The sequence below is a fragment of the Garra rufa genome, chromosome 1, assembly GCF_049309525.1.
Source record: "Garra rufa chromosome 1, GarRuf1.0, whole genome shotgun sequence".
Taxonomy (NCBI): Eukaryota; Metazoa; Chordata; class Actinopteri; order Cypriniformes; family Cyprinidae; genus Garra; species Garra rufa.
Window position 1 is genome coordinate 93,178,061 of NC_133361.1, and position 16,340 is coordinate 93,194,400.

Genomic DNA, 16,340 nt, shown 5'->3' on the forward strand with positions numbered 1-16,340 from the left:
TAATAAGACTACCCTTACAAAACGAATAAGGAATTTAGTACTCATGTTGCCACTGGTAAGCTCCGCTCTACTGTTGTTTAGCTGTGCGGCGTGCATGCACGTGTGAAAAAGTCACGCGAGTAATTTACGTCAAATGATCGGCTTTTTTGATCAGCGCTTTTGGGGTTCACCGATCAAGCTATTTTAGCCAATATCGGCTGATCATGATCGGTGGCCGATCAATCGGAGCATCACTACTCCTGACAGTAAACTTCATATGTTTGCATGACTTTCTAACATTTACAGATGAAGAATATGCCCTGAGGAAAACACAACATCTCAAATGTATTAAACAATATGTATTAAACCGACATTAAGGACTGCTTAAAAACAAGCGTGCACATCAAATTGCCTTCACTCACTGAACCAGGATCACATTAGTGAGATTGTGTGACCTTAAATGGTCATTTATGGAACTACTTTAACCCAGATTGATTTGTTAGTTTATCTCAAGTCAGGTTTTGGACTTTAATCCCAGCTTTTCTTAGAGTCTTTTTGAAACAGGCCCCAGAGCTTGACATAACATGATATAAATTGAGTTAAGGTTAGGAGACACTGCCAACTAAACCATAAGGGCAGTCACGGACGGTTGCAGAACGGTGGCTTTCCAGGACCGGAGTTCGTTCTCCTGCTCTAGAATGAAGCTCAAAGACAGGAGCAGCCTAACAAGGAGGAAAAAAGCCTAAGAACCTGATATGACTGCGCACAGAGCTCACAGAGAAGAGACCTTAGCTCTCAGATCAAGGGAACAATGCTCCATCCGAGACTGGTAGCTTTATCAGGCTTTACATGCAGACAAAATGAAAATGACATTGAAAATTTGAAAGCTGCAGATTCATTCACTGATGAAACACGGCTGTTTCTTGGAGACTCACACCAGTTCTGTTGTGGATTTTGTTGGATCTATTATTGCTTTGTTGTAAAATCTGATAATATTGTGTTTAAAATGTAGGCTACATTTAAAATTTAAAATCTTCACTTAATATTGCCTTTTTGTTTAATTTAGAAAATCAACATTTGAAATCATTTGAATATTCAGAGAAAATTGCACTCTTGCTCATATTTTAAAGATGAAAAGCAGTAAGTCACACTGTATGTTTCTGTATCGAAGAGAGTTTCTTAAATCGATCTCTATGTACAGTCTGTCAACATTTGATCTTCATGCTATTAAGTAGAGGTCAACCGATATGTGTTTTTCAGGGCCGATGGCGATACCGATTATTACAGATCAAATACACCGATAAACGATATTTTGAACCGATATGTGTCTACAAATTTTCATTAGTTTTAATTTACAGTGCAGTGCAAATGTAGGCATAAAAACATTAATTTATCTTTTAATAAAATACGTTTTTTTTTACAAATGAGTTTACTAATAAAAAAACATGGAAAACATCCAATCAGAATGCGTCCCCGACTGCCTCTTCTATTCTGTGCGCCTTATATATGAAAACGGTTTTAATTTTCACACGAGTTTAAAATATTCTAACTCCAAAGAGTGAGTTTTTTTTAGGCGACAAATTTATTATTTTAGAATGTTTCGCATCACTGATGACGCGTCATGTGACACAACGCAGCCACAATAGCACTGTAAGACACATGGATCGCTTTTATGTTGTTTTTCCTTTTTTATTATTAATATTCACAAGCATGCTCACTATATTATGAAATATATGATATTCCGATTTCGAAATATGTGCAAGTAAATGTATTTAAAAATCCAAATACTTTTATTATGATCGCATTAGTTAATCTGTACCGGGTGATGGGCGCTGCCATGTTTGTTTGCGCTGAATCCGAGCTGTGGGATTTACAACATGCTAATTCATCCTCTCCTCTCGAAAGACATTAAATTAAGTCTCTGGTGAGCTGGGAGAAGAGGAGTGTGCACTTTATAGTTACCTACATAATCTGTATTTGATATCAATGAAATATGTTGTCAGAATATATTTGTAGGATCATTATTGCCGCTTCCATAGACATCAGTGTGTATTTTACAAACTATAAATGTATGGTTTTGCTGGTACTTATTTTAGGTTTCAGACACTTAAATACACATAAGCATTATATGGTTGAAAACACTGAATAGTTGTGATAATATGACAAGCACTCTGCATCCGATCTGGCTCAGAGCCAGCCAACGCGCCAAAACAGATTTGAATTCAGCAGCTGATGACGTGATGTGGCAAACGTTCGAATCACACCGGTGTGATCGTACGCATCAGGGACCAGCCAAGACAAATCACACCGGTGTGATCGTACGTGCTAAGGGGTTAAAATAGGCCATTCATTGAAGATGCGCCTTATAGTGCGGAAAATACGGTATATGACTGGATTCCGCAATTCCGTCCGTGTTTTCCGCATCCGGGAAATCAAGATAACATTGAGGTGTTTTTGCAACTTCACCGTAAAGGATTGTGAATTACTGAAACACAATCAACGTCTGCTGCTGACTTACCTTTGAGAGACAACTGATTACTGCCGCTCGCAGCTCCAGCAAGCGTTCTGTGTCTTCAGTGCCTTCAGCCTTTGAGTTGATTGGTCGGGCTCGCGACTCCCAACAAATCAGATGCGCGGTGGGCGGATACTGCTCTAGGGCACAGAGTGGTGAGCTCTGACAGGCTGCGTCGGAGCCAAAGAGCGCATTTCAAAATTAAATTATTTTAATCGGCAAATCGGTTTTGAAAATAACTGATTCCGATAATCGTAAAAAGGCTTAATATCGGCGCCAATAATCGGTCGGGACGATAATCGGTCGGGACGATAATCGGTCGACCCCTACTATTAAGTGCTACAAGTTTACTTTAAAGACACAATGAACAGCAGCATGATTTGCTAAAGCAGCACTCTGTGGGCGTTCAATCATACGTACGCTGCTGGTGTGAATGCAGTCAGGTTTCACAGCAAAAATGAGGTAACTTAATGTCACTTGACCATTTACTCCCATTTAACTGTTTTTATAATAAAAGTGAAATTTTGCTTGTCAGAAATACTTGCTTTAATGTTACTTTAAGTTGGGGCACTTTAAGCTCAGCACTTTGTTCACGTACCCCTCCATCAGTTTGAGAACCACTGGTTTATACTGTTCTCATGATAAAATACAGAACCTTCTTTATAAATATGCCCTACTGCTCCACTCTGATGCTCCTGAACAGCGCTCATCTATTTATTTACTTAATTGTATTATTATTACTTGAATTATTTTCTTAATTTTTTTCTCTTTATCTATTTATTATATATATATTTTGTTCCTTCTTCTTTCCCCCTTTTTCCCCCTTATTCCCTCCTTTTTTATACATACAAGATATAGAAGTGTACAACTAATACATTACAATTAGGGGTGTAACGATATGCCTAGGTCACGATACGATACGTATCACGATATTTTGAACAAATTTAAATAAAAAAAAAAGATTTATTTTTAAAAAAAAATTCAACAGCTTTCTTAGTTTTCATACAAGGTCGCATTTTAAGGTTTAATAAAAACCTTCTGTATTAAAATGAACTGATAAGGTCTGTCTGTCACTGAATTAAAAAAAAAAAATTAACATGATAGTGTTAAACTTGTCAAGATGTCAAATTCTTTAAACATGCTAGCGATGCAAGATTCTATGTGTGTGCGACGGGTCCTACCCGACGGGTGACCCGCTGAAACTGACGTAATGTTGGAATAATATTTATCTGTCAGGTGCAGTGCGGGTGACATGCACGGGTATTTGCTCTTTGGACTCAATCCGGTACACGCTGACGCTGCTCTCAAACGGTCCCGTTTTGTGTTCACGCTCTGTCTGAAGACCGTTTAAAAGCCCTTTCACATGGGACGCGTGAAGCGGTGGAATCTCTGCGCGGCTGCCGCTTTCTCTCATAGTGAAAGTGTTTTGCGGTCGAGCTGGTGTTCGCGACGCGGTCTCAGGGTAAACATATTGCAAACAACAAGGTCTCATTTTACATTACAAAAACAAAATAAATGAAACGTAATGAAAGTACTGTGTGTTATTTGCTATTTGTCATTTTATGGGACAATGACTAGCGTGGTTTTCATGTTGGACACAGTTTACTATGACATTTTACACACTGGATTTTTTTTCTTTATTAATAGCCTGCCTTTCTCTGTATTTTATGGATCATACAGCTCTGAAATGTTGCCGTATATTGCTGACTTAAATGAGGAGGGAGGGTCTGCAATCTCTGGGTTGGTTGCCATGTTTCCTCACGTTCTTCTTCAACTAGCTCAACTTTTGCAGGCAGGCGTCACATGATTGGAAAGGTAGTCACGGGGTATGTCGCGATTCTCCTTTATCACACCGCGACACAGGATCCTGGATCTGAGTGTCGCGATTTCGATTTCATATTGCGTATCGTTAAAGCCCGAATAGACCTTTCTCACAACTTCCGTATTTTACACCGGAAATACGCAATTGCTGTGTAAACCTATTTCCGCCCCGGTATGCCGGTAACCAGTTAAACAACAAAGATGGTGCAAACATCGAGCAAAAGTTGTTGTAGCGTACTGGGCTGTTCTTGTAATGCCCAAAAGCAGCCTTATTTATCTTTCCACTCCTTCCCTGCTAACGAAAATGGGTTCAAGCTATTCGAAAATAAAATGTTAACTGATGATGACAGCATTCGGCTAATGTTAATATTAGGCTATCGTCGCTAGCTGCTACTCAAAAGACGTTCACTTAGACCAAAGGCAGACAGTGAATGTCATATTGTTTGTAACATCACGACTATATTGCTTTAATAAAGTTGTACATGTCCTCTATACTATCCATACATAACCTTATAACCCTAGTCCTGGGTCTAAGTGTACACACTAATTTGTTAGCCTGATTGCTCTCTAACGTTAGCTACGTTACTTACCTTGAAAGTTATGGATAAACGGGACGTTCTAAAACGCTTAACGTGGCTTAATGTATGTAAAAAACGACCAGGAAACCCCAAGTTTCTGTCAAACCTTACTTGGAACAAACACTAACTACTATCAAAAGAACGAGCCCTTATTCCACAGATAAAGTGAATAATATCACGTTAAGCGTTTTCTCCCCCATAGAAGCCCATTATAAGGAAACAGCTTAACGTGGTTTAACTTACCTTAACAGAGACCAGGGAAGAGCAAACTTCTGTTACATTTTACTTATAATAAATACTTGCTGCTGTCAAAAGAACAAGCTCTTATTCAGCATATAAAGTGATCGCCCCCCATATAAGTAAAATTTTAAGCCATGTTAAGCTTTTTTTTTGTATAATGGACTTCTATGGGGGGCGATCACTTTATATGCTGAATAAGAGCTCGTTCTTTTGAGAGCAGCAAGTGTTTATTATAAGTGAAATTTAACAGAAATTGGTCTTCCCTGGTCGCTGTTGAGGTAAGTTAAACCACGTTAAGCAGTTTCCTTATAATGGGCTTCTATGGGGGAGAAAACACTTAAAGGTTGTATCAGCGATTTCTAGCCTAAAACATAAAGTGTCAATTTCAGCTTACCTTTCTTCACGATCCGCTCGCTGCCTGCCCCATAAATTGTCTGTGAAAAAAACGCGTCTCTCTGGTCAGCCTAGGGTCCGAGATATGCCAAAAAAACAATCGACGCTGTTAACTATTCCACAGATAAACAAACAGTGTTCCAACCAATCAGCGTCAGGGGTTTGGTGTTGTGGACTTTCCTACTGGTGCTGGGATGTGAGGGAGGCGGAGCGAAAGTCCACAACACCAAATCCCTGACGCTGATTGGTTGGAACAATGTTTGTTTATGTGTGGAAAGGTTGGTAGTGCCGATTGTTTTTTTTTAGCATATCTCGGACCCTAGGCTGACCAGAGAGACGCGTTTTTTTCACAGACAATTTATGGGGCAGGCAGCGAGCGGATCGTGATGAAAGGTCAGCTGAAATTGACACTTTATGTTTTAGGCTAGAAATCGCTGATACAACCTTTAACGTGATATTATTCACTTTATCTGTGGAATAAGGGTTTGTTCTTTTGATAGTAGTTAGTGTTTGTTACAAGTAAGGTTTGACAGAAATTTCCTGGTCGTTTTTTACGTACGTTAAGCCACGTTAAGCGTTTTTCACGTTAAGCGTTTTAGAACCTCCCAGATAAACTTCATGGAAAAATGTATATCCTTTATCCAATTTGTTCCTCTTTGTGACGGAGTTTTCCTCCACGACTCTTATCAGGTCGGCAAAAGTTATCTTTGGCAAGAGTGAGGGAAGTTGTGTAGATTCTCTCCATTTTAATTTTAAATTACCCGGCTTTCTTCTGTGCTGACATTACACAGGAAGTCTGCATACCCTGCGATTGCGTATTTCCAGTTTCTGTGAGAAAGGTCTATTACAATCTTACACCTCACATAATTACAACTAAATGTAACTTGTTTGTGTTTTTGTTTTGGCTTTTTTTATTGTCAGACTTGCTTTATATTTACAGCACTGTTTGTAGGCAGCACGCAGTCACCAAATACAATTACTCACATTTTCAAGGTTTTCTTTGTGCAAAATTTATTATTTTCTTAGAGACTTTTGCATATTTACCAAAGTGCTACAAAATCGTTTTAAATTTAGAAGCAAATGTCGGATTTAATGTAACAGAAAAAATGTAAAAAACCAACCAACCTGTTTGTTCCTCAGTATCTTCATGCTTGACTCTAAATATGTCTTCATTCTCCTCTTTAATAAACTCCATCTTTCTTTGTTCCTCAGTATCTTCATGTTTCAATGTTTCTTCAATCTTCATGTCCTCACTCTCATCTTTAATAAACGCCATCTTCATAATAGTGTGTCACATGGATCTCTGTTGATTCTCCAGGAGTTTTTCTGTGTGTTTCTACACTTTGTCCTGTTTAATGAGAATATTTAACAGAAAGTACAATCAAAGCAAACTCAATCTCTGGGTGTGTCTCAATCAGCTCCTAGTTCAGTAGTCAGTGCACTAGTTAGACAGAGTTAATAGACTTATATTTACATTTGTAAAAAAGACGAATTACCCATAAGGTTCATACTTAGGCCGGCTAATTTTGATTTAGATATGGTATTCAATTATTTGTACACCATATCTAATATACTACACTTTAATTAAATCATTCTCGGTTGTCATTCACGTTTGTGTTTGTTGTTGTCGTTTGTAGTCCGCGTGCAGTTGAATTGAATCACTGAATCATTTCACAAAAGATTTGATTCAAATGATTCGGATTCTCAATTTCTCTCATCACTTCTTATCATCACACGACTGATTCATGATATAGAGAGAGAAATGAGACGCACCTTCTCTGTTACTAAAGGCTAACGTTTTCACTGGCACTAAATAAAGCATTACATTTATTTTACATAGCTTGTAAAAACGCTTTAATTGATGCAACAATGTCTATTGGTTTAAAAACTTTAAAAGCACAAACCTTTCTTTAGGTGAATCAAAGTTCTTTGGGTGAATCACAACAGATGAGGAGCGAGGCGCAGCTTTATGACGTCACATCACCAGAGCAAAATAAAAGTCCCATTGGTGCACTGCTCTCTAGAATCACAAATATATCATAGAAATGTTGTATATAGAATAGAATTTCGTATCCATATGATGATGCTTTTCTAAAGTTATTAACATTGTGAATCTATTAATATTATTCTCGATTTTTATGTAAATTTATAACACTGTTTTATGTTGATATACCTTGCCATTGAATTCACATTAAACTAGTTCATGCTGCTGTGTAACTGTTACAAAGGGGGTGTGATGACATATTTGATCTATCACTCTTTTGACTATTGTAATCAATCTCTTGTTATTTTGTTTATTTATTTATTTCTTCCTCTTTTGGAAAGTTACTGAAACACTGTCAGGGATTCACACTGAAAATGAATAAATCTGGAAATATTAGAATACTATGGACTGTATTTGATCTTATTTCAGTGGTAATGTTCTTTTATGAAAGCAATTTTGTATTAAAAAAAAAAAAACTTTTTTCAGGGAAAATGAATACGGTTCATTGATTTCTACCTTTTTTTAAAGACACCTGATCCCGCTGATCAAGGTCTTCAGGATTACTAAAAACTTCCAAGCAGGTGTGAGTTGGAGCATGGTTGGAGATAGAGCTGCGGCCCTCCAGGAACTGAGTTTGAGACCTCAGAGTTAGAGCATACTCTTCGCACTCCATCACAGTAGGTGGCGCAATGCACCTCTGAAGTTGGTTCGCAACCCACCATAAAATTAAAAGAAGAAGACGACGGACTGCGGTCCAGCAGAAAAGAAAGGTTTGTTGTTTTTTGATCATTTAAAGCTGTCACAACTCGTTTAGACGATTGTATATAAAATTAAAATAATACAAATACCGAATGAAACGTTAATATGTTTTACACAGTGATATAAACGAAGGTTATTTTGTGCATCTCTTTCACTTTCTCTATCGTGAATCAGTTTTAAACACTAGTTCTACCATTGTCAAAGTAACTTAGTGATAGAGAAAGAGAGCTGCTTCTCAATTCAAGGGAGCATTTGAAGGCTGCATATGTCATTAAGTATGTCTTATTTAAGAAACCTGTAAAAAAAACATGGCTCACGAGGTGTAAAATACAACTAAATCAATTCATTCTCAAAATGATTCACTGTTATGAATCTCCTGATGAAACCTGCTGCTCAAAATGAGAACTAGCATGTGTAAGGACAACAAATGATTTCATCAAAGTGTGATCAAATATAACGTGCAAATATGTAAACATAAAACTTACATAGAAATATTAATCTTAAATTTGGTGTTTTCTATTAATTTGAGTGCTAGTTTGTTTTGATCTCTCTATATTTCTCTGACTGACTCCAGTGTGCTGACTACTGAAACAGGGAGCGATTTAAAAACGCACCCAGAGATTTAGTTTGTGTTTCTTTTTCTTTTTGCCAAAAATAGAAAAACTCCTGCCGAACTCGCTGAAATCGACTCGACGCTGTCAAGATGGCTTTTGTTGATGAGGACAGTGAAGACTTCTGGATACAAGAAACAGTTCGCATCAAACAAGAAGACACTGAGGAACAAACAGGTTGGTTTTCATTCTCAAGCTGAACTAAATCATTTGATCCTTATTAAAATGTCCAGCTCTACAGAAATGAATATGTTTATAGATGTTACGAGTGTCCAAATTAAAGTGGTTTATATCAGGGGGTCTCAACCTCCTTCTCGGGTCAATTTTGCAAGGCCCCCCTATGCCTGACATTTCCAATAAAGGTGTTTATTTTTAAACCTTATTTATTAACCAAAACATTTGTTTTGCCTTCTTATTCTTCTACTGCACGCTGTAATTCAAACTAACTTTAAATTAAAGCTATACTTTTGAATTTAAAAGAAAACCCTCTGCTCGGTTCTAGCTTTTAACATATATATAAACATACACAGATTCAAAACTCCTGAATTGTTTAATTCAGACATTCTTTACAACTTCAGAGTACTTTTTCTTAAGTAAGTGACCCTGCCAACAGGGAGATGACAAAAAAACACTCACTAAACCTGTCCATTTGAACTGGACTGACTGTTTTTATCCATTATAAAATAAACATACAAATGAAAAATACAGCAAATACATTCTACATCTGTTGATGCTGGTGCTCATATGTGCATAAACACAAGATCTATGGGTGAGCATCCATTATAAAACACTCACAGGACATTCATTTTGACAACTATGCAAATCAGGGCTCGACATTGAGGACAGCCCGATGTACGAGACGCTCGGGGAAGTAGACAGTATCATGATTCAATTTCCTATTCATAAAGAGTCACTTGCTTTATTCCTGAATGAACCATCCGTTCGAACAAATCAAATGAATATGATCCAGTAATTAAATCAGTCTCTTGCTGCCACCTGCTGGCAGATCTCTGTATTCAAAATTTTATATTTAAAACATTAATCTCAACATGAATTTATGAATTTGATTGCACGCATGGCACCTCTGAGCCTGATTAAACATAAAAATGTTAAAAAAAATCATGGACAATGAATGGACTCTAGTAACATTGTTTAATTTTCTTCTTTGCAACAACATTTCTTTAACAGGAGTCCTCCATTTATGTATCATTAACTGGTGATCTGGGACAATCAACCTGGACATACTGTTGTGCATAAATTTATCACAATTATAATTTTTTTTAAAACTGTCAATTGTATTTAAGGAAAAGTGTGTGCATACAGTTATATTTGGCTTTTGACTAGGGATGCACCGATCCGAATCGGCCGATCGCTTGCGCGTTTTGTCAGTAAAGCCGGTTCTGTAATCAGCGGTAAATGCCATCAGGTGCATGTTTTCACGTTGAGCCGTATATACTACACACAGCCGTTGTTTACCGACGAGCTGCGCAAATCCATGTTCATTATCAGTATGAATGTGCGCAGCTCGTCAGTGAACAACGGCTGTGTGTAGTATATACGGCTCAACGTGAAATCCCGCACCTGATGGCATTTACCGCTGATCACAGAACCGGCTTTACTGACAAAACGCGCAAGCATGAATCGGCCGATTCGGATCGGTGCATCCCTACTTTTGACACATTATTTAAAATGTGGTTAAGAAATAGCTATTAAACTTTTTTTTTAACCAATCGTTTTGCTAGATAAGACCCTTCTTTCCTCGGCTGTGAAAGTTTAGAGTCCTTTGAAGCTGCATTTAAACTGCACTTTGGAAGTTCAAATTCAGGGCACCATAGAAATCCACTTTATGGAGAGAAATCCTGAAATGTTTTCCACAAAAAACATAATTTCCTTACGACTGAAAAAAGAAAGACATTAACATCTTGGATGACAAAGGGATGAGTACATTATCTGTAAATTTTTTGTTTTGAAAGTGAACTACTCCTTTAACACAATTGGGGAAAAAAAAAGTTAAAAACAACTGAAGTGACATTTTTTGAAAATGCACCTAAGAAGATCCTACTTTCGACTTGGACATTCATTATTACATTACACATTTAATTACGAAAAATAACAAAGTAATTTAACACAAAGCAAAATGATATAGGTGTTAACAATGTTGTAAAAAACTATGAAAACCATAATTTTTTTTTTCCAAAAGTGCTTTATAAATCCAGTGTCTTGTAAGCACTGTTCAAAATCACCTTTTACAGTATGTCCTATTTCCCCAATCCTCTTTATTGATTCATGAATATAGTAAAAAAAGAACAATGAACATGCAGGAAAAGCTGCTACGTTTGCGTAGTTTATTCTCGCTGTTTAATCATTTGAAACTTAGCAATAGAAAGATTTATCTTGAACTCTGTCATGGAGACTAACATGTATAAACCTTATTTAAACAATTTGATATTCAGTTAAAAATTGTTTTATTATGCTGTACTCACATTGGAACATTAATATAGAGGATGGATGAATCAAATTTAACTGAATGTTGAAGCCTTCTGTTAAGGGACCCTTTTCACAAGATGTGTGATAACGGTCATCATCATCATCAGAAATCCTTCCCTGATAGCACACATATGTCTCAGAGATGTCTATTTGACGTCTGCATTTACATCTGCAAGACAAAGTTTGCTCATCTGCAATGCGCCTATTGGACATTTCCTATCAGATGTCAAATAGACATCTGTTAGATGTATTTAAGATGTTTATGAATCAGAATGAATATAAAACTGACAAATTACAGACATCTGCCAGACGTTTGTACACAGCAGATGCTTTCCAGATCAAGAGATCTTTAACAGACTTGCAGACGTACGTGTGCTATCTGGGTACTTTATTATATCACCTTTCAATGAAGTTACAAAAGATCTCTTGATCTGGGAAGCATCTGCTGTGTGCAAACGTCTGGCCAATGTCTGTAAGTTGTCAGTTTTACATTCATTCTGATTCATAAACATCTTAAAGACATCTAACAGACGTTTATTTGACATCTGATAGAAAGGTCCATTGCAGGCGCATTGCAGATGAGCAAACAATCTAAAAAATACATCTTCAAGATGTAAATGCAGACGTCAAATAGACATCTCTGTGATGTACGTGTGCTATCAGGGTAGTTAACGCTAATGCGAGGGTGTTTCTAATGCCACATCTATGGGAGGTACTGTACATTTTACGTTGTTCTCGTTTTTATTTGTTGAGGAAAATGTCAATAGATTTCCATCATAGTTTTTGTTATTCAAAACGAGTTTTTGTTTCATTTTCGTTGAAAAAATTTAGACACAAATGATTCGTTAAATAAATTAACACTGCCTTCGGGTTAATATAGGATCTAGCAAAAATTTTCTATTTTCTAGATTCTAATGCTTTGATTTTTCAACTTATTTTGATGTCTGTTGTTTGTACTATTGAGCTGGAGTTCATTTGTGTTTGTCTTTTTCATTTTAGACATGACGGCACTGAAAGAGGAGAGTCAAGAAATGAATGCAGCAGAAGAGATGTCCATAAAGACTGAAAATACTTCCTCAGGAAATGCCACTCAAGGATGTCTTGAGCCTTACATATGTGGTCAGTGTGGAAAGAGTTTCAGATGCAAAAAACACATTTATCAGCACATGAGAGTTCACTCTAAAAAGATCGTATGTCAAAGTGAAAGATGCAAAATGGTTTTCCCAGACTGGAAACAGCTCAAGCAACATGTCAAAACTCACATCAGAAAAACAAAGCCTTTCATGTGCCTTTACTGTGGAAAGAATTGGAGGAAGCAAGGACACCTCACGGTTCACGTGAGAGTTCACACCAAAGTAAAGCCTTTCGCCTGTAAACTGTGTGGAAAGAGATTTGCTCAAAAATCAAGCGTTCCAGTCCACATGAGAACTCACACGGGAGAGAAACCTTTCATTTGCTTGAAGTGTGGAAAGGCTTTTGTCGTCAACGCAAGTCTTAAAGAACACATGAGAACTCACACTGGAGAGAAGCCTTTCCCGTGTGAACTGTGTGAAAAGAGATATTCCAAAAAACAAATCCTTCAAGTCCACATGAGAACTCACACTGGAGAAAAACCTTACAAATGTCTTTGGTGTAAAGAGAGTTTTTTCTATCAAAGAAAATTTAAAAATCATTTGCGAACTCATTCTGTGTCACAAGTAGGGCTGGTAACTACCGAAAAAATTTAAAGTCTCAATATATATATATGTGTATATACACACACACACACACACACACACAACACAAAAGCGCATTCTGTGCACGTCATGGCATGCCATCTAGGGATGTGGCGGGATTTCGTGACACCAGATCTCACGAAACGTAACAATATCCTCGCAACATTTTGCAGTGTTTACATTAGAGCTGCGCAATTAATTGTTAAAAGTTCGCTATTTCTGAGGACTTCCGCTCCTCCAATTAACAGATTGATGGACCATAACAGCCATTTAGTTACTTTGTTTGCCATGGTGTCTGCGGGGTTGTAAAAGGTAGTAAATGAAATGAGCCAAAATTAAGGGCATTAAAAAGTAATAAACGTCATCTGACGAGGTATAAAATTTTCGACACCATTTTTTTAGATACATTGTCAATTTGTGTTAAGTGCAGGCCTTTCTTCTAAAATTTGCATGGATTTATTTATTTATGCGTTGAGAGGTAGGACCTGAGGGATATCATGCGTGCGCAAATTAAATTTGGGGAAATGCAAATTTCGAACCTCTGGCTGGAGGACACAAGATTTAAAGACTGGCTTAGGCCAGTAGTTGACAAAAAAAAAAAAAAAAAAAATCAAATATATCAAATTAAGGCCATAAAAAGTTGTTCATATGTTAACCTGTCCTCTTTTAAAAATCACACTCGAGAATTTCGGGGTTCTTTTTTACCGCGGTAAACAAAAAGTAATTTTGTACCAAAATAATAGTTTAAATAAAAATATTTTTGTGTTTATTAAAGTTTTTAGCAGTTTTTAGTAGGTTAGTTATATTTTTTTTAAATATATATAATATAAATAATAGATAAATATATTTTTAAATGGGTTTTATACAAAAACTTTTTTTTTTTAAATGTAAAATTCACTTTATAAAAGACCCACATTTCACATGGTTTGGTGAAGATTTTTGCCCATCTTTTGGAAAATACAGTTGTTACGACTCCCTAATTTTGGCATCTAGGGTTTTGGGAGGTAAAATTTAAATAGATAAAAAAGAACAATCAAGCTCAGTACTTTTCTCTGCTTTGGAAGTGTGGATGTGTGAAACTAATAAAGAACAGACAGAGACAATCGGATTCAGACTTTACGTTTAGTGAGATTCTCTGTTATACACTTACATAGCTCTCAATAAGAATAATATCAATCAATCATATAAACAATAAACCCAAGATACCTTCAAGAAATCCAACGATAATCTATTTACAAATTATATACAAGTGAAAGACAACAAAAGTGAGGGACAAGAGCGGTGCTAAAAGAAAGAAAATAATAAAACATAAATCCTCTAACTAGCCCCAAATCAAGACTAAACTAAACAAAAGAAATGAAAGAAAATAACATCTTCAGCGTAAAACGCCACTGACTACTCTGACTCACAAACATAAATACAAAGATGGGCATCTGCTCGATAACTAGTGTGTCTAGACAACTTTACCCTGCGTGTAGTAAGATGTAAGTCACGTGACATGCTGAGCTGGTCCCATCACCATGTGTCGAGGTAGGACTGAGAGTCGAGTCACAGCACAAACACGTCCAAATGGCGTGAGTAAAGTTTACAAGAACAAACTCAAACACACGAGAATTCAAATTCTACAGAAATAACAACAAAACGAGAGCAAGACAAGCAAACGTGGGAGAGCAAACAAATGAAAAGCAATCGCTCCTCCCGATCTCACGTCACATCCACGTCTTTATACGCGCCCATTGATGACTGATTGGTCCTTCAGGTGTTACTCAGGATTGATGACGACAGCGCGATCCAACCACAGGCTCTGTGAGATAATAGAGAGAGAGAAAAAGAAAAAAACCCTCTCCCCGAACAATAAGAGACATATCACAGTTTTAAAAGTAAAAATAATAATCACTTTTACCACTAGATGGCTGCAGAGCTCCACTATTTGCTATTTGCCCACCAGAAAGAAATCTTTTCATAAATTGTTTCAGTTGAGTTCAAAGCTACAAATGATGAAGTCACAATTCTAACTATGAAATTTATTTATTTATTTATGAAACAAATAAGTTCTATTACATATTGAGTAGCAGTACACAATATGAACATAAGAATGCAACTACAGCAAATGTTTTTTTTTATTTGAAAAAATTATAATGGAGCAGTTTTGATGGTCTCACAAATGTATTTGTGTGTGTCCTGTGTATTTCATAATATGAAGATATGATCTCAACTGAAAAAAACTTGTGAAAAGATACCTTTCAGTTGGTCAAATAGCATAAAGCACTGCAGCCATCTAGTGGTAAAATAATTTTTTTCCCCCTTTAAAACAGGATTTTCCAAAAGATGTGCAAAAATCCTAAACTAAACCATGTGAAATTATCCATGTTATCCCCATGAATGAAAGTAAGACGTGGGTCTTTTATAAAGTGAATTTTGAATAAAAAGTATATATACAAAAAATTGTGTATAAAAATATGTATTAATTATATAAAATTTAAAAAATATCATAAATCCTCCTAAAAACATTATAAACAGGAAAAAAAAAATTAACTATTATTTTGTTACAAAATTGCATTTTGTTGCAGAGACCCCAAAGACCATGAGTGTGACTTTTTTTTTACACCAACATAAAATCATTCCAACTTTTTTATTTTTTATTTGTAGATCCAGAAAGTGTTGACAGTTTTACAAAGTCTTATAACTCTTGGACAAAAATAACTTTTTTATTTTTAGCAAAAGCCATTTGGGGTAAAAAAAAAAAAAAAAAACCCCGAAGACCGCGTAAGGGTTAAATAGTAAAAGAAGAGGGCTAATTATAATTTTAAGAAGCCTCACATTTGGAGACAGAAAGACAAGAATTGTGATCGGGCTGGATAAAACTTTTAAGAGGCAATGATGTCATTGAATAAATATGCACGCTGCACGTTTTAAAGTCAAAACGCGGCACTAATGTCTTTAAATGAATGTATCTGAAGGGAACCGACTGTCCTCAGAAACGTGTCGTCGGCATTTTCATTTCATGCTGATAAAACAGCGATAATGCTGCGTTGTGTACAGCCGATACTAAAATTTAAGCGCTCCTAAAAATGTAAGCGCTCCTAAAGTGTGACAAAGAATTGATTTGCACGTCCAAATTTTTAGCTGTTTTTAGTCAAATATCGACCCATGTTTTTATGCAGCAAACATATAGAGCTGTAATGTGAAAGAAGTTAATGTGCTTTCTAAAAATCTAAACAATTAAGACATTTATATTTATGTTTTAAATAAATATAATAC

At 36.3% G+C, this 16,340-nt stretch overlaps 2 protein-coding genes across 2 annotated transcripts in view; one reads left to right on the plus strand and one right to left on the minus strand.

Annotated features, from left to right (window-relative positions):
- The window catches only part of LOC141322290 (uncharacterized), a 175,925-nt gene that overhangs the window by 3,893 nt on the left and 155,692 nt on the right, over positions 1-16,340 (minus strand). The window contains exon 6 of the mRNA XM_073833420.1: positions 6,649-6,787. Within this exon, the coding sequence (XP_073689521.1) occupies positions 6,649-6,787 (139 nt within the window). The remainder of the gene's footprint in view (positions 1-6,648; positions 6,788-16,340) is intronic.
- Positions 8,917-15,650, plus strand: LOC141340547 (uncharacterized). The gene is made up of 2 exons (XM_073845570.1): positions 8,917-9,054; positions 12,364-15,650. Exons 1-2 carry the CDS (start codon positions 8,970-8,972, stop codon positions 13,089-13,091), a joined length of 813 nt encoding a protein of 270 aa, XP_073701671.1. The 5' UTR covers positions 8,917-8,969; the 3' UTR covers positions 13,092-15,650.